The sequence below is a fragment of the Episyrphus balteatus genome, chromosome 1 (genome assembly GCF_945859705.1).
Source record: "Episyrphus balteatus chromosome 1, idEpiBalt1.1, whole genome shotgun sequence".
Lineage (NCBI taxonomy): Eukaryota > Metazoa > Arthropoda > Insecta > Diptera > Syrphidae > Episyrphus > Episyrphus balteatus.
In genome coordinates this window covers 120766488-120785676 of record NC_079134.1, presented here as the reverse complement: position 1 = coordinate 120785676, position 19189 = coordinate 120766488, and the positions used below count along the sequence as shown (strand labels likewise).

Here is a 19189-nt window from a genome sequence, read left to right as displayed (position 1 = left end):
GAAGATTCTGTTGTTCACTCTTTTGCTCGGTACGTTGTTTTTCCATTTGTTCGAGAACACTCTGTTGTTCACTCCTTTGCTCGGTACGTTGTTTCTCTATTTGTTCGAGAAGATTCTTCTGTTCATCCTTTTGTTCTTTACGTTGCTGTTCCATTTGATCTTTCTGTTCTTCAAATTTTGCAAGGAGAACAGCCATCATGGATGACATATCGGAACTAGTACTTACTCGTTCTTCTACCATTTCAACTTCGAATTGAAATGTATCCAAATCTTCGCTTTTCTGGGTTAAATAATCCTGCAGGCGAATAATGAGGTCATTTTTCGATCCAGCAGTAGGAAGACCTCGTTTAGTTAATTCCGCCTTCAGCTCAGTCAAACTTAACTGATTTAATGTCTTACCCATTTTAACTTTTCAAAACGCGAGCACTTTTACTTATTTCAAAATGTTTTACACTTTGTTTATTGTTAAAACACACGCGCACTTTTTATTTTATTCGCGAAATTATCTGATTCGCACAAATAAATAAGTTTTATTCCACTTTTCTGACACCAATGTAATGTTTTATTCCGGGTTCACAATAAAACTTATTTAATTTCCACTTATATTTCCGTTCAAATAAGAACACACTTTATTTCAACTCAATTTACTTTTATTATTCGCTCAAACAAACACACTTTTAAATCACTTTATTTACTACTAACAATTCGCAACACTTTATTTCACTTTGTACTGTACTCCTTCACTTTCAAGATTAAACTGTATCCGGTCGGTGTTTACGCTGCCCTTTTATATCGGAATTTCGAGATTCGAGAATGTCTTCGAAGGTTCTCGTCTTTGCTTCTCGAAACTTCCTTTCCAAGAGGGGGCGCTTCATACTTCCAGTCTAGTTGGATATTTTGGGATGTGTTCAGAGGGTAGGTAGTTTCTTGATTATTAAAGGTCCGTTCACATTTCTACCTTTGCAGTAGTAGGTAGTGTGTTCAGACTTTTATCTTAAAAGTAGTTCAGTAATTCATCGTTACAATACATTTACTTAATTTGTACATAAAGTTTAAAACACTTTAGTACCTTGAACTCTAAAGCTTGGTCCACTTAGGTTGATCAACAGCAACACGTTCAACATATGTTCCAAATCGACATAATGAACAGTTTAACAATTATAAATTATTCTAAGTTCTAATCTAACTGATGCATATAGGACAATTGAACTAGTTTGGAAGAGTTGAACTGTTCATTATGTTGATTTGGAACGTATGTAGTACATGTTCGCTTAAGAGCGAGTTCGTAAGACTACGACTCAGTCATGTACGTCATGCAAACAAACTGTAAACAAACAAAATATATTCATAGGACATAGGTATGTGTGTCGTTGGATTTATTGTTGCTAGGATCTTCTGAGTGAGTAACGGCCATATTATTCACTAGTTTAAAAAATATATCTGGATGTAAAATTGTCAAATGTCAAAAATAAATCCAAATCCAAATTAGTTATCCCGATTTTAATTATGAAAATAGTTAAAAAATAGTTAAAAATGACTATTTTTTTTCTCTGTGTGATAGTGAATATCATGGATTTGGATTTATTTTTCAAATTTCAATTTCTTTACATCCAGATGTAGTTTTTAAACTAGTGAATAATATGGCCGTAAGCATTTCGGCAGTAACTACCATTGATTTAAAATTAACTTCTCCGCTTAAGTGTGTTCAAAAGAACATAAACATATATATACGTCTGTATATCCAACAAAAAGGTTGCTTTATTTTATGTCTATCAAAAGATTCAACAAAGAAATAAAACACTTTAACTTACAAAAAATGAATCTGTTTTATTTAATTGCAATTAAACGCCATGAAGAAGTGGAAAAAAACCACTCCAATTGAACATAATTCAGTGACCGAATCTAATTTGGTGCGATAAATTTAACATTTTAATGAAATTTGTATGTGAAGTGAACCCTTACACCAATGCGTTGATAAGCGTTTAATTTTTGTATCATTGAAACTGAAAAGTGCATGCAATGCAATTGAAATAAAACAGGTTTTTTACATTTTGTTAATTGTTTTGAATTGAAGTGGTTTTTTGTTTGGACCACAATTTCATGTAAATCATTTCCCAAAACATTCATTTGTCAAGATGATTGACAGTTTTAAAAGGGTGTTTTTCTCTTCTTCTTTTGGGATATAGCTACAATCGAATTTAAACATTTTAATAGTTTCGATAAAAAACATGAAGTTTTTTGTTGTAATACATTATGTAAATGTATATGTATGTAAGTATATAATGAAAACATATACCTTTAAATGAAAAAGACAGATATTAGTCCAGCATCCTTGTCGTTTCTGCACAAACCTTGCAACCTTGCATGATGCGTTTGTTTTGGTAGTTCTTATTTTTTTGTCACGGCTAATTATAATGGATAATAATTCTTATGAAATTTGCAATTTTTCTATATCGAGGGAAAGCTTGATCCAAAATTTTTAATGAAAATACACATTTCATCAAAAAACTCATTAACAATATTTATTAATCAAATGTTGAAATAAACTCAAAAGAAATTGATTTCGCTAAAAAAAAAAGTGATTAGAAAATGAGTCATTTACAGTTGCAAAAATGTGGTGTTTTATTTCATCTCAAAAGTGCAATCCCCCAGAACAGAAAAATTAATTGATTAATAAATCTGTAACTTTGCAGATTCATTTCAGTTATCTTTAGCTTAAAAAATTAACCCATTTTTAAATCTTATCAATTTTCTGGGAAACCGTAAAAAGGCCTAATTTTGATAGATTTTCGAAATTAATCTCAAATGTAATGTCGTTTTCGATTGGTTTCACTCAAGAATTCACTCATTCTGAAATCGAATGGAACAGGTCAAGTCGCTTCCACTCAATTCTGTTTTTTTGTTTTGTGTTGTGAAATTTCAAATGTCAAATATTGATAAGGAGAAGAAAAAGGTTAAAAAAAAATTATTTCACTGCATTAAGGTACCCATTTTAATCTTATTATTAATTTTAATTTAATTTTAATTTTTGAATGACAACAAAAAAAGAATGATTGAGTATTTTTTTTGTTGACATTTTAGTGTTCATGTATTAGTGCTTCTGATTTTAAATCGAGAAGAGAATTTCTCTTCTTAGAAGCATTCTATCTGTCAGTTTTGTGCGAATAAAACACTTCCAGAAGGCTTCTGAATGATTCCGGACGCTTCCGGAGAGCCAATCGAAAACGCCAAGTTTTTACAAAGTAAACTTAATTTCTTTGAAGAAAATTAAATCAAGTTTTTAAAAGTATTCTTGAATTTTTTGTATCTAAAACGATTCGTTGTTGGATTATTGATATCCAAAGACAAGTGTATGGTTTTTGGTTTGCAGTTTAGAAAAAATGGTAGCAGTTTGAAACAAAAACCAACTTGAACCTCAATAAAAACAATATTATGTAGATAATCATTTTATCAGACAAAATGTTCCCACTTTCTTGAGAGAATAATAAAAATAAAAAAAAGTTGTAAGGTTTTGGTTTTTGGATAGTTCTAATGATTTTGCTATTTCACCATTTGAAAAAAAAATACTTAATACTAAAATCCTAAAACTAAAAGAATATAGATAGCTTTTTTATGCTTTTTGTACGATCATTTTTTACTGAGATAAGGCCTATCGAAGATCACTAAAAAATCTTGACAATTATTTTTTCATCCTCCCAATGATAGTTATGTAGTGTTGTACCTATAAGCATTTCGAACTTTTTAGTTCATGAGGAATGATTTTCTTGTTTTTCTAGAGTCCGGAGAAGAAGGCAGAATGAATTGCTTGATACAACTGACCCATGAACTTAGGTATAAACCCTTTGGTTGATTATGTTACACGGGTCGTTTGAACGCGACACTACTCGAAGTGTCTTGCACTCCATATGTTTTGATGCAGAAATGTTCCTTGGGGTCTAAATAGTAAGAAAAAAGCTTTTTTAAAATTTTCTATCGAGCTATTCGTTTTTTATGAGCTTAATAAGTTATGAAAAAACGTACTTTTACGTACTTTTTCACACGTTTTTGTTAATAACTCTGTTAATAATAATGGTAGAAACTCAAATAATGGCTCTATTTTTAGAAGAAATATGCCTCTTTTTAACGGCATTTAAATCAAATTAGTGGCATTTTTAGATCTTCAGATATTCGAATCTAAGTCCGTTCATTTTTTCTGCCCAATTCTTTTTTCTTACTATTTAGACCCCAAGGAATCTAAGTCCGTTCATTTTTTCTGCCCAATTCTTTTTTCTTACTATTTAGACCCCAAGGAACATTTCTGCATCAAAACATATGGAGTGCAAGACACTTCGAGTAGTGTCGCGTTCAAACGACCCGTGGTTAGCTTATAGATTATATTTTGTAGTTTTTCCTTTATTACTAAGGGATGATGTCCACTATGAGTTTGTTATTCTAATAAAGTGTTTTGACCATCGGTCATCTTTGTAAACTAAGATGTCCCTTTTTTGGTCGACTGTGGTTAGTTTTGGTAAGATTTTTGTTCAAATAAAATTTTATTTACTTTATCAATTCAATTACTTTAAAAAAGCATTGCAAATAGTACAAACTATATACATACACACATTATGTAATGTATACATAAAAAGCCGATCTTAAGCTATAAAAGTTTTAAGGGTTTTGAGTTTTGAGATTAAAAACACCCCATACCCACCTATACCTACATATTACTATCGTATTTTTTTTTTCTTTTGAAATAAGCAATATACGAATGAGTTCAAACCAAATAAATCCTTGATGAAAGTTGTCCAATTGAAAAGTGGTGGAAAACAATAGAAATGTACAAAAATGATGACGGAGCGTGCCAGAAGATGACACGTGGCACTTGCATTATTGTGAGCATTATGGTATTTTTTGTGTAACGCTATACATTGCTTATGTTTTTCTTTTGAAGAAAGGGTAAAACATATTTCTGGTAGAAGATACAATCATATATGTAAACATATATATGTAATATTTTATGTATTTATCTTGTATATTATGTTTGCTAGCGAAAGGAAAATGTTACAAAGTTACGTATATTATACATATGTACCCATACCTACCTATGTACACAAAACCTTTCTTATCAACGTAATGAGCACCGTACCCATGGCAAAAAGCAATTAAGTGATTAAGAAATCGAATAGCCTTAAATTGAACGGTATTAGATTCCTTTTCAAACAAATAGTTTATACATACATACATTTACCTATCCCTTGTATTTTTTTTTTTTTTTTTTTCAAAATGTGAAAAAAAAATTGTAATAATTTTATACCTTCCTGGATAGACCTGTTTACGATGAATCCATGTCATTGAACCAAAATTTGTTTTGAGAATTGAGTCCGAAGATATCTGCTCCCAAATGTGGAAATAAAATTATATATTTGGATTTAAGACAACTCTGCAATGAGACCTCCAAGAAACTTTTGGATTTTATTTATTAATAGAGCTTATAGATCGCTTTCTTTTGATGTCTCATTAAATTTTTTCGGCAAGGGACCAACCGTGCGAACGTTGCAGCAGTTAAATCGTTAAAGTTGATTTGTTCGATGTTTTCTCGCTGAATGTGCACTAAGGAGTTTTTAATAACAGATTATTATATGTTATATGTATAATAACTACAGAATTGTAAAATTGAACTCTACAACAAAATTCAGACAATTCAGATACCTTATTTGATTCATAAATGTCATAAGGATCTTATAGTAGAAGATCCCGCCATAAGACGACCTAGCTTCATCGCTATACCAGAGAGTTATATTTTCCTAAGTCACGACGCGACGTCACGAGAAAACATTTATAAATTTTGTTTTTTTGTTTTTTGTGAAACAGTGTATTGGAATGTAAAAATCTGTAATTTGTCTTAGAAATACACAAGCCAAAAACTAAGTTAGTCAGTTTATCGACGTAACGTACGTGACGGATTTTATGGCTTCGCTGTTGGCTCCTTTATACCTAAATGGATTGACCTGCTCACTATCCCTTAACCAAAACTGTTTTTTTTTTTCGAGAATTGGATACAAAGATAATCTTCTTTCAAATAAAAACATTTTGATTTCAGATAACTGTAAAGTTGGAGCTACCTCCAAAGAAACTTTTGGGTTTTATTTATGAATAAAGTTTAAAGAGACCTTTCTTTTGATATATATTTCGATGGATTTGAAGGAATTCAATTCAAAAATTCAATTTTCGGCAATCGAAAATCCTAATTTGGATTGCAAATAACTCTGCAATGAGACCTCAAGGAAACTTTTGGATTTCATTCATGAATAAAAAGTGCTTTAAGATACCTTTATTTTGCGGGCGTTATGGCGACAAGGCTACATGGCGACAAGACGACCGACATGGCGACAAGGCGACATGGCTACAAGGCGACATGGCTACAAGGCGACATGGCGACTTCATTGCTTTTAAGGTTCTAATAGGTTCTGATAAATATAGCAAATAATAACAAATTGTAAAAGAAAGTTGTTGTAGGCGTACGATATAAAAAATCTGAATTTTTTCAAAAATGTGCATTTATCGCATAAACCATGAGTTGCACGCACTGATCTAAAAGAAAAGTTCAAAACGCTCCACTCTAATATAAACATGAACGTTACATAAACTTCGATAGTTTCCATGCTATATTTAATTGTTTAAAACAAAGCTCATGTGTTGTATATGTACATAACAAAATTTCACAAGGTCATAGTTAAGAGTCTTCAAAAGTGCTCGTCTTTTGAAAACCATAATTTTGCCACATTGCAAACCGTATATCTTATCAAAGTCTATTGTCCATGATCAGAAAACATACACACGAAACTAATTTTTTAAAGTGTAAATCAATGCCTTGTTCACTTTAAGAATATACCTTCTATTCATTGTCTATGAATGTCCATAGAACCACAAGCCCCCTTCTATCATCATACTCATGTTCATACATACCTTTTGCCAAGCATAAGAAAGAAAAAAAAATATGAATGGCAATTAAAATAATGCGACGAGCACAAGGCTATTATACCAAGGAAAATACCTTTAAATTCCGCTCGAAAAACCTTGTTCAAAGTATTCGGAGTGTGTCAGCCCTCAGACCATCTAACACCAATTTATATGGGGTGCAAAAATAAAAATTATATCAGACCATGAGAATGAAGGGAATCAAAATTCTCGACATTGGATAATGTTCATTGAGGAAAAGTGTGACATTATACATACATTGTTATAAATCGAATGCGTATGGGGAAGTCCTTTTGCGCTTGTGCCAAAACACGAGTCATTTTGCAGCTAAGGACATTCATATTATTTCGGAAGCAACAGCATGTCTGCTCTCGGGATTTGTTTTCAGTTTGCGTTCGAACGTGTAGCATTATTGAATAATATCCTTTATTTGAAAACGCGTAGAAAAAAAATATCATAAATATTTTCGCATAGAAAAACAGGTGCTATGAAAATTTAGTGTGTTTTTTTTTTTAGTTGTTAGTTATAAAGTGATAACAATTGAAAACCTGCGATAACATGGCGCAGTTATTGAAACGCACTAAGAAATCTTGTTTAAAAGTAAGCTTTACAAATCAAAATAAATTCATAATATTTAAGTTTGAAGAAATCGATTGACTCCAAAAAAAAAAACTCCATTGGGGCTCTTACTTCTTAGCAACCGTATGCATAAAAGAGACATGCCAAAGAAGAAAGGAGTTAATTTTTCATTTGAAAGGATTTAACAAGGTTACTTGCTTTAAAGGATTATCTTATTATTCTTAAATCGTTAAATAGGATAAGAGTAATGTGTTTAACACGGTGTTTTTATTGGGACAATTTCACACATTAAATAATGATCAATGAATGTTTAGGTATCAACTTTAGAAATTTAAATCAAAAAACTTCTAGAAACATAGATATATGTGTTATTGAAAAAAAAAACTCGAGAGATCGTTATCCTTTAAAGAGGTTGAAGGAAGTAATAAAAAGTTTCAACATTTTTGTGGATATAATAAAGTTTTTCAAAGATAAGGGTTCCTACTTCACACTAAAAAAAAAAAAAACATAAAAATAAAACAAGTTTAATATGCTCCGGCAAAGTAACTTTCGGAAGTTGAACTTCATTTTCTATTTTATTTCTATGTCTTTTCAAATTAATTTTACATTTTACTTCATTTGATGGTCATTCATGCTTTTCCGGGTGTGGTTTTGCTTTTATGATGTTTTATCAAAACAAAAAACTTCATACTAAATTTTTACCCCACAATATGGAGTTTTTGTGTAAAGTATTTTAGTTCGCATTACGTACATGTGTATTTCTACATGTCTACATAATGCGTATGTAGAAATGTATTTTGTATAAAAGAAGAATGCCAAAATGATTGCATTGATTTTGTTTCAAACTTGGCAATTGTATTTTTCGGAGTTTCGCCGACGAGTTTTGTTGTTTTTCTTTTGTTTTTTTTTTTTAGAAGAACTAACTTTATACAAATGCGTAGGTATTTTAAGTCCCTAATTTTTTCTTTGTTTTTAGTTTTGTAAATAATACGGAATTGGGTGATTTGAATTGATGCTGGAAAAAATGAATGTTAATTTATAACATTTTAAACTACAGTTTATTAGACTAAAGAATATATTAAGAAATAGGTTATGTTATACATTTATTACTGGTAATGTGAAAACTGAAAACTTAAAAACTCCAATTTAATTAAATGATGTTGAATAGCTTATAAAAATACATTATTTTTTCGCAAAACGATGTTTTTATGATCTCAAGACTATCTATAATGAAAATACACAATTGCTTTAACAATTGCTATCAATTCGACAAACACGACTCTTTAAATTTAAAAAACTAACAAATTATAGTCGACAAATTTATAATGTAGAGTAGATTTTGTCGATAGGAGGGAATAGGAATATGAGTCAGTTTTCATCAAGTTGTTTGATGATAAATTATAAAAATAAAAATTTGTGGCAAAAATTAAAAAATGCAGTTTTATTGCAACTTCTTTGCAATAGTTTAATCAAAAGCGTTAAATATGGTTCTAAGAATAACTTGAAAATTTTTTATAGAATGTACTCGTTCTAAGCGAGATAATAAAAAAAGACAAAAAAAACAACATACAGTCGAACGGTAGTACGAAAACCACTTTTTCGGACATTTCCATCATCGTAATGTTGGTTTTGATTGAAACTTCGAATTTTTTTTGTTGACAAGAAACTAGTAATGCCCTATAAACAAGTAAAAATATGTACTTATAATACAGCGAAAATATAATGATATTTTTTATCCGTGTCAGAAGAAATATGATTTCCTTCCTTTAAATCGGGTGTATCCGCTTCAGATTACAGAATTGTAGTTCTGCAGGAGATTTTGATACTAACAATGTAACTAACTTCCTCCAGAAGTATATTCATATCCGCAAAATCTGGATGATTATTTTTAGAACTTGTGGAGTTGCTTTAACTGAGTCACTTTGTGGGGTGTATTCTCCAATTGTGTTCGCATTCGGAGATATTTAAAAAAAAAAATTGTACTGAAAAAAGTCCCATTTAATCCCCAAAAAATACATTTTTTTGTAATGGTACTTTGAACTTTTCACTACAAATGTTTTTTAAATACCTCCTAAACGTAGGGTGGACAAACAACGATTTGGTATACCTATGTAAGGCACTCAAGGTGGACAAACGACAGAAAGTTGAATTTTTTTAAAAAAAAAAGTTATTTTTCTGGATTTTATGGGACTTTGAATTTTTCAGTACAAATTTTGTTTTTTAAATATCTCCTAATAGACCAGTGCCGATGCCTTCAAAAACATTAAAAAGTACAAAAAAATCATAGTAGGATGAAACCCATTGGAAAAGTAGGTGAATATGATAAAAATGAAAGGAAAAATAAATTACGGGCGAACCAAGTTCGGGAAGTGGGTGGGTTGAGTTTTTAATGGTAAATAATGGTATATCTCGATTTCCGGCAAAACTACAAATTCTATAGAAAAAAGTTGTATGGCAAAGTTGTAGGTAATAAAAAGATCTACAACTTTTGTATCAACAATAAAATAATAATTTTTGAAATTGTTAGTAGATACACTGTGGTGTATGCGTAACTTTTGGTGTGATTTTTCAGTACAAATTTTGTTTTTTTTTTTTTAAATATCTCCTAAACGTAGGGTGGACAAACGACAATTTTTGGTATACGTAAAGAACTTAAGGTGGACATACGACAGAAAGTTGAATTAAAAAAAAAAAATAACTTTTCGGGACTTTGATTTTGAATTTGTCGATACAAAATTAGTTTTTTGAATATCTCCTAAACGTAGGGTGGACAAATGATGATTTATGGTTTGTATTTATTTCTCGAGGTGGACAGACGATTCCCATTTGAATTTAAAAAAAAAAGTAATATTTGGGGATTTTATGGGACTTTTCAATACAAAATTAGTTTTTTATGTCTCCTAAACGTAGGGTGGATGACGAACGATGATTTTTGGTCTGTATCCATTTCTCGAAGTGCACAAACGATTGCCGTTTGAATTTAAAAAAAATAATGTTTTGGGGATTTTAGAAAAAAATTATATTTTGTATGAGAGTTGCTATAGAAAAATTGTTTTTTGAATACCTCCTAAACGGAAACTATGATTTTTGGTATATGTAAAGAACTCGAGGTGGACAAACGACAGCAGTTTGAATTTTTGAAATTGATTTTTGGGGATTTTAAAGGAGTTTCAATTTTTCAGTGTAAAATTTGTTTTTCGAATTGCTCCTAAACGAAAGGTGGAAAAACAATAATATTTGGTATGTATGTATATAGAACTCGAGATGGAAAAACGATTATAATTTTTATGCGTCTATCTCAAAATTTGAGCGATTTAAATGATTTTTTAAACAAAGTTCTACGCTGTCCATTAAGGTGGTCCACGCTTGTAGGGAAAAATAAAATTTTCAAATAAACGTTGGGCCACTCCCTAAATTGGTTCCACATCCTATTGGTATCATCCTGTTGAATTTTCAGCCTTCTATCTTATACATGTAGCACCCCCGTACCGATCGATATTGAAAAATTGTATATTCTTGGAAAAAAGTAAAAAAAAAAATTATTATTTGTTTTAAGTTAAAAATTGCTTGAAAGTTGTGGTTGTTGTACTTATTTTGAAAAAATATCGAAATAATAGTTTCTAGGGCCACTTCCAAGTAAATTTCGTCAATAGGTAATAGGTACACAGACGTCTTATTTGCACATTTTGTTTATTATTTATTAGTATTAATTTATTGCTCACTTTTTTTCGAAAAAAAAAATTATTTTATATGGTTTAAAAAGACAAGTAAGACTAAAATAAAATATTTACTTTGCAAAAAAAAAAAAAATCAATATTACCTACAAAATATAAAAACTGAACTGTTACTAGAACCCTCTTTCGCTTAAGATAGCGAAAGAGGGTTCCCCCCAAGCCTTCCAGATCATGTTATTTTTTACCTAATTTCATTGTAATATATATGCTTGACTGAAACTTGTTCGTAAATCTTATATATTTAGAGGCAGCTCAGATGCTCGAGCCCCTTCCAAATTCTGAAACGGCTATTTGTGTTTGTTTAAGTAAGAGCCTTAGCTTTAGCTGGGGGTTCGGTGGTTTTTTTTTCGGGTTTAAGTCCAATTCGAAATTCTTCAGATCACTTTTTAGTATAATACGTACGTCGAATAACATCACCGTTTAGTTTTGCAAAAGTTCTTATGCAATCTCAATAAACACTTTTTTTCAAAAATTATATACTTCTCAAAGCTATTGGAAATAGAAATATTTGATATCTCAAAATCTTACCACATCATATGTAACTAATGGTTTCTTTCAGCAAATGCCAGTTTGGACTTCGAATTCGGATTAAAAAAGCAACATATTACGAAAAAATATATAATTCGAATTAAACATCTAAAATAATTTAATGGAAAATTAGTTTCTAGACTTTCACTTTCTGCATTTTTCACTCATTTAAATTTTCTGATCGAATTCAATTCACATTATTTCTGTTTGTAAATTTGGTGCCTTTTTCAATGAATCTATAATTTTTGGACAAAATATTATCATAACTTATTTGTGTCTCCTTATTTTTTCTTTTGAATTCTTCTTTTTTTCCATTAAAATTGCCGATAAAATGGCATCCAGCAGTAATAATTTAACTTCAGAAACAAAATTAAAAAGGATGATCCTTTAGCTATGACAGTTCGAAGCAATTTCGAAGTTTTTGAAATTGATCCAAATGAAGAATATGATATTTTATTTCAATTGAAATTTAAAAGTGATTTCAATTCACTTTCGGTCGAATTGCAGAACATGGGCGTTTATATCGAAAATGGTGTTTGTCACACAAGAACTTTGAAAACAGGAGACAGTAGTACGAAGCTGTCGACGTCGAGAGCAGTTAAATGCTACTATACCACTTTCAGTACCGCAGCACAAAGCTTCACTCTCGATCAAAGGTGAATATATTAGAGAGAAAAATTTTTCGTACCCCTCTAAAAAATGTTTGAAAAATTTTCTAGCCCCCTCCAAATTTTTTTCTGGATACGCCACTGTTCACAACGTTAATGTTATAGATAAGAGGAACAAATTTAGGGGGTGGCCCGACCGAAAATCGAAAAAAAAAATATTTTTTGGACCACACTACTGTCCATGCTAGAATGATTAAACGGATTAATGAATTTTCTTGAAATTTTGTTTTAAAAATTTTGTTCAAAACCACATACCTACCCACTAGTTTTTTTTTTTTTATTTTCAAAAAAAAAACATAATTTTTTGAAAATTGTAAGAGACGTATTTTTTTAATAATTTTTGCTCTATAAAAATTCTGAATGTTTTTTTTGTTTTAATTCAAAATTGATATTTTTGAAACTTTTTCTTTGTTTTTAAATATGTAATTAAGAAAAATTAAACGCTTTCGTAGGTACTTCAATTTTTGTTAAGATCAGTTTAGTCGTTTACAAGAGAGTCAGATTTGTTTTTACGAATCCTAAGTAACTACATATATCGCAAGTAAAAAATTGCTAATTTGTTTGGAATTTTAAACACGCTTTTCAGCGGAAAACATAAACCATTCACATCTTTTCTTTAGCGGACGTTGCTCCTTCCCTTATTTCAGTTTGAGAACCTTGAGATTTTGTATTGTAAAAGGGATAAAAAAAATTGATTAGCTTCAATTAATTGCAAATAAAAAATAAAATATTTGCTTAGCCCCTCAACGTTATATTTTTCATAACGGTAGAGCATTTTAAAATTATTATTCCCGGGCGTTCTTCGCTCTTTATAAACCTTTTCAGATCTAACATTGAAAAAAGCTGCCATGTTTTTACTCGTAATAAATGCTCTGCAAACCGATTGTTTTGAAAGTAAAGTTGAGACTGTTGATGTTGGCATTTAATATGAGAAAGCTTTTACTAGTAAAATGTTCAAGTTGATATTTAGAAACTTGAAAAATTTGCAGTACATACTATAGAAAGAAAAGTTCGTACTTTTATGCATACCAATATTAGTATTTACTATAAAAATTCATCCAAAACTAGTAAATACTTTTCCTCTAGTAAATACTTTTCAAAACTAGTAAATACTTTTATTCAAGTAAATACTACCTTTCCAGCATTTACTATGTCTTTTATGCATATGGAAAGTAGTAAATACTATAAAAATTTACTAGTAAAAGCATTTGCTACCTTTTATGCAAACGGCTCATTATGTTAGACAAATTCAGATTCGCTCCCAGCGCCAGCACTTCAAAAAAATATAAAGTTAAAGTTAATATGAGCTGAATACAATTTAACTGGACTATTTAAATAGGCCACAGATATAAAATAGCACCGAAATTATTTTTTGGTTTGTTGTTAGGATAAATACCAGTTGTATAAAACCAAGTTTGCACCTACAAAAGACCTGTGCAAACTGTATGATATGCGAAAAACCGCCTTATAAATTCTTAGGAACAGGAAGTAGGAACCAGTTGAAGAAAGTACAATTTTCAATAATTTGACCGTAACCACACTTCTGTAGACCTAAAACTTCCTATAATACATAATCAAAAAAATTGGAGATTTCATATGTTATAATTTTGTTTTTCTCCTTTTATTTCAGTTTTTCCGCAAACTCACATCATCAACCAAGTCACCGGTTACTAAGTTAGAAGACGAGTCCTTGAGATCACGTCAAATACAAAAATGTCAAGTGGATTCCGACAACGATTTATGTCAGCAGAAAATACCAATGCGATGTCCATACACAATCAGTGCAAAAATTTCCAATCCTAGAAATAAGAACAAACTCAACTCACGAAGCAACCGTACCGATAGTTCTTCCCAGTCAGAAACTAAATCCACAAACTTCATGGTATCTTCTCAGTATGTTAGCAAGCTGGAAACCTACCTGTCATCTGCACGTCAAACCATGAACCCCAACTTATTAGCCTGTGACGTCCATGGTGTTAGGAGTTTTCGACTTCTATCTGAAGAAGATACTTCCAACGATTACTCCACACACAGATGCTCTGCTGGTATTGTATTTGAAAAGGTCAAATACAGGGAAAATATTCGTTATTTTCGACGTACTCCATCCAATTCGAGCCTATCAAGTTATCCGTCTTCACCAAAAACTATAGATTATCATAAGGAATATCTTTGCAGTCTAAATGAAAAGAAAAAGGAGAATAACAACAACAAAAAGAGCACATATACACAAAGTCGACAAAGTAATATTTTCCTTCAGTTTAGAAATAATATATCTCACCCAGTTAACCTTAAATTGAGTTCAAATCCTTCGGGTAATTTGAATAATTTGGTTATAAGTGAGGGTCGAAATTGGTTAAATGAACCATGTCCGGTAGTAAGTTGGGATATAAATGGAAATTCGATTGATGATGATATTGTTTGTTTGAACAACAACTGGGACGATTGTGATAATCGAATGAATCTTTTGCGTGACAAACGTTTATTAAAAACCCGCCTAGATGGCTCATTCAAGTCCAGCTCCAGATCTAGTTCAACCACTTTAGAAACATGGGTGGACGACGAAATTCTAGATAACTCATATAACGAGGAAATTGAAAGGCAATTTCGGATTTAAGGAACTGTGTTTTGTGTGAATGAAATTGTACTCTTGCTGTAGATAGAAATATTTAAGTTTTAATTAGTTTTCTTTAATAAATATTTAGTCGGAAAGGAATGTGTTGAGTTTTATTTTTGAAATATATTTTAGGTCAAACCTATGTAAATGTCTTAAGGCCGTGATAAGGTGGTAAGTAAGCAAATTCAGTTATCTAAACGAGACAACAGAATCCTTGTTGAATGAGGCAGTAGCCCATGCCAAACAACACCACTTGAGTATAGGTGGAAAAGTGATAAAAAAAAACATGAAACTTCTTAATGGATACATTGATGCTCCAACCTTGTTAGCCTATATCGGGATTAATTATCGCGGAGGGTCTCACCACCTTCGAAGATTTGAACTTTTACACGTTGACTTTCATAGAACAAACTATGGCATACATGAACCTCTTAATCGTATGTGTAAACTTTTTAACTTAAACACATCTTATATCGACTTTAATATAAGTAAGGTGGGATTGAAAACAAGTTTTCGGACCAGTGCACCACTATCGTAATTGTTTTTCAATGTCTGTATTAATTTTATAATGCAATATACATATGTTAATTGTTAGTTTTGTATCGTAGTATATATTTTTGTGCATGTGTTATTTACTAACCACTAACACATGCACTTATAATGAGCCTCTGATTGTAGATTGCAGCTTTCTCTAAGCTCACTACATCGGAAATTTCTGAAGTGAAAAAAAAAATGATCAGGGTGGCTTTTCTGGTTCAATGATAAGTTTAATGAAGAAACTTTTTACAATTTAAATTCAAAGGTAATAATTTTATCATTTCACTTTATCATAGAACCGGAATACACTCCCCGAAATTATTATAAGGACAACTATATTTGATTCTTTTTAAGAAATGTAAAGAATATTATTTTTTATTTCTTTTATGAATAAGGAGACAAATATATGGGGGATTAATTCCAACTATTGGTTTTATATTTAATTCATTAGAATAAAATATAACAATTATTTTTTCCGGGTCTGAAGCTAATTAATTATAAGGACACAACTGTTTTTTGGTTAAGCGGGATAATATGTAACCAAAATTAAGTGAATTAACTGGAAAATTAATTTAAGGCCATTATATCGATTTCATAAGTAAAATTTTTTAGTCATTTAAAAATTAGACCTTTAATCTATGACATAGATTGAATTTGGCAAACTTAAGGCTTACCATGAAGAGTGGCTGTCCAACTGGGAAATATCTAGAGGAATGGAAAGATCCGATTGCGTAATTAAAAAGAATCAAATAAATTTGTCCTTATAATTATTTCGCGGAGTGTAGGAACCCAAAACGGAAAACTACAGATTTTGAAAAATTGTTATGTGGGAATTGGGAATAAAAACTTAAAACTATCATTCTTCGAATTGATCCAAATATGTTTGTTTATTTCTTAAAAGCATATTCATCATTATGTTCTCATTTAAAACAAGCTCAACGATTTTCGCCTGTTCTTCAATTAATGTAAAAGCCTCTTAATACAGTTTATTGAAGGGGGCCGATGATGTCGTGTCGATGTCCTCCACATACCCAAGCAGTTGAAGTTATTTATTGAAAATCATATCAATTAAAAATACAGATAGTTAAAAGTTGTCATGAATATGAAAGCCCTTAAATCATAAAATGGCACAAATGTAAACAAAACTTGAGGAAATACATACTTTATTGAACTTTTCTAGGAGATATAGTTTTTGAATTCTTTAATTTTTCAAATTTAGGGGGGCATATTAAATTCATAGCAGGTAGTATTTTTTAAGGTTTGCTTATTTTAAGCGTTTATTGAGATTTTTTCGAAAAAATGTAGCTGTATTATGCCTATTATGTTTGGATTCACTAAGCATAAAAATCGCCCTCCATTTAGTCAGAAATTAGAAACAACGCTCTAAAAAATGTATGTGTGTTGGGTAGTGAATTTATAGTCATTATATAATAAATTAAATTAAAAACGAATTCCTTGTTATTTTTCATATTCATCATGTTATTTGAGAAAACAAAATTCTAGTATTTTCCACCTATTTCATCTGTCGAAATTTAGCTAATGTTTGGAGAAAAAAATATCGTCTAAAATTTAGCGCAGTACAGTGCCTATTTTTATTGGGATTTTTGTTTAGCTTTTTTCCATCGAAATTGCACTAACAATTTTCAAAATAGAAAATCAAACAATGTAAGTCTATTTTTTAATTACAAGGTGAAGTAATTAGTTTGACAAGCGCTTTGGATTCTTTAAAACTTTAGTTCTTGAGCATTGCCAATTTTATAAAAACTTAATAGTCTGAGAAAGGCGACCGTCGAGTTACTTAGCTTATAAAGTTAGAGGTTAAAACTGGTGTCAAATGAAAGATAAGTTGATACTGAAAATAAAAAATATGGCTGTCTCTTCTTTGATGGGAACTTCTATGTGGCAACCCTATTTTAAATGACAAATTGTCACATAACTACAACTGTCATATCTTTGTTGTTTGGCAAGATAAAAAAAATTTTTGAAATGCTAAACGAAAGTCTGTAGTAGTAAAAAAAATAAATAATATAAGGAACGTAAGCTTACAAATGTGGCAACCATATTCAAATGAAAATAACAGTGAAAAAAATCTCCTTTAAACAAAACAGTATAACTTGTTATGCACTAAAAACCTAAATTATGCACCCAATTTTAGACAATACTCTCTTCTTTCTAAAAAACGCCGTGTGCCACCTCTCAATTAAGAACAAGTACTCTGCAACTCTACGCAAATGATTAAAAAAAAACACTAAAATACAGAGTTAAAGGCTAAACACTAATCAAGTTTTAGCTAAGCATCTCTTCCATCTTAAAAATGTCGGGTGCCACCTCTCAAATACAGACAAGTGTTAAACTTATTCGTTCAATAGCCACAGTTTTTTTACTTGCGATATAGGTACTATAGGGCAAGTTTAGGATTCGTAAAAAAAATCGAACTCGAGATAACAATTTTACATGACATTACGATGATGGAGAATGCCAAAAAAGTGGGTCCGGCAATTCTGTCTGTCTGTCTGTCTGTCTGTCTGTCTGTCTGTCCGTCTGTCTCTATCTGGAGCTGCAGCCTAAACGAGTGAAGTGATTTTCTTCAAACTTGGTAGTTAGCAGTTTTTGGTGATTCCCTAGAGGGGAAATTGAATTTTTTTTTTATGACCAAAACTAACTGTACCTGCCATATAACGGAAATAGAAAAGTTAATTTTTTTCAAAAACGGCTCTAACGATTTTGATTAAAATTTTTGTGTGTAATACTACACATAAGGGCCAACTTTTTAAATAAAAAAAATATTTTTTGTACCGTTATTAACGGTACCTGTCATAGAACGGTTTTTTTCGTTTCTGAATATCTCGTACAAAATTAACCCGATTTAAATGAAAATTTTTATACAAAAGTGTGTAAGTAAAGATAATATTAAAGTTTAAGAAAATTTTCAAAAAACGCATTTTTGGTTTTTTAAAAAATATTTCAAAATTTTTTTTTGAAAAATCAATTTTTTGAAAACGGATCAATAAAAAATTTTGAAATTTAGTTTTTATGTGTAAATTAATTATTTCTTCAAAATGGCATACCAACTTTTTTTTTGAAAAATGTTAAAAAAATTTTATATATAAAAAATTATTTTTTTAAAAAACGGCTCCTACAATTTTCAAAATTTTTTTTCTAAAAATACCTTTTTATACGAAAAATAAAATGGCATATTTGTTTTTTTTTTAAGATATTTTAAAACGGAGTTTTATCTTATATATAAAAATGAGTTCGTTTAGTGTGTGTGGCCGATAAACTCGCGTTTGGCTGGTCCGATTTTGGTAATTTTTTTTTTGTTTGAAAGGTATTAATATGTAGATGGTTTGTATAAAAAAAAATAATACCTTTACTCGCATCTTTACATAGCTGTCAATTTGTACGAGTAAAAAAACACTTTCGCTTTTTAAAAATTTTAACTTAGCTTAATTTGTAAACAAATTTATTAAGACAAACTTTCAAAATAATTATTAGTAAAACAAATAATTTTCAAAATTTACCTACATACATACATACATAGACATACGTACAGGTTCGCAGAAATGAACTTA

At 30.3% G+C, this 19189-nt stretch overlaps 1 protein-coding gene across 2 annotated transcripts in view; it reads left to right on the top strand.

The window, feature by feature from the left end:
- Positions 1-15175, top strand: part of LOC129913175 (FAST kinase domain-containing protein 1, mitochondrial-like) — a 73371-nt gene extending 58196 nt beyond the window's left edge. For both annotated transcript variants that reach the window (XM_055991727.1, XM_055991733.1), the window contains exon 9: positions 14097-15175. In XM_055991727.1, coding sequence (XP_055847702.1) covers positions 14097-15080 — 984 coding nt within the window. In that variant the 3' untranslated portion in view covers positions 15081-15175. The remainder of the gene's footprint in view (positions 1-14096) is intronic.
- Positions 15176-19189: the final 4014 nt, after the last annotated feature.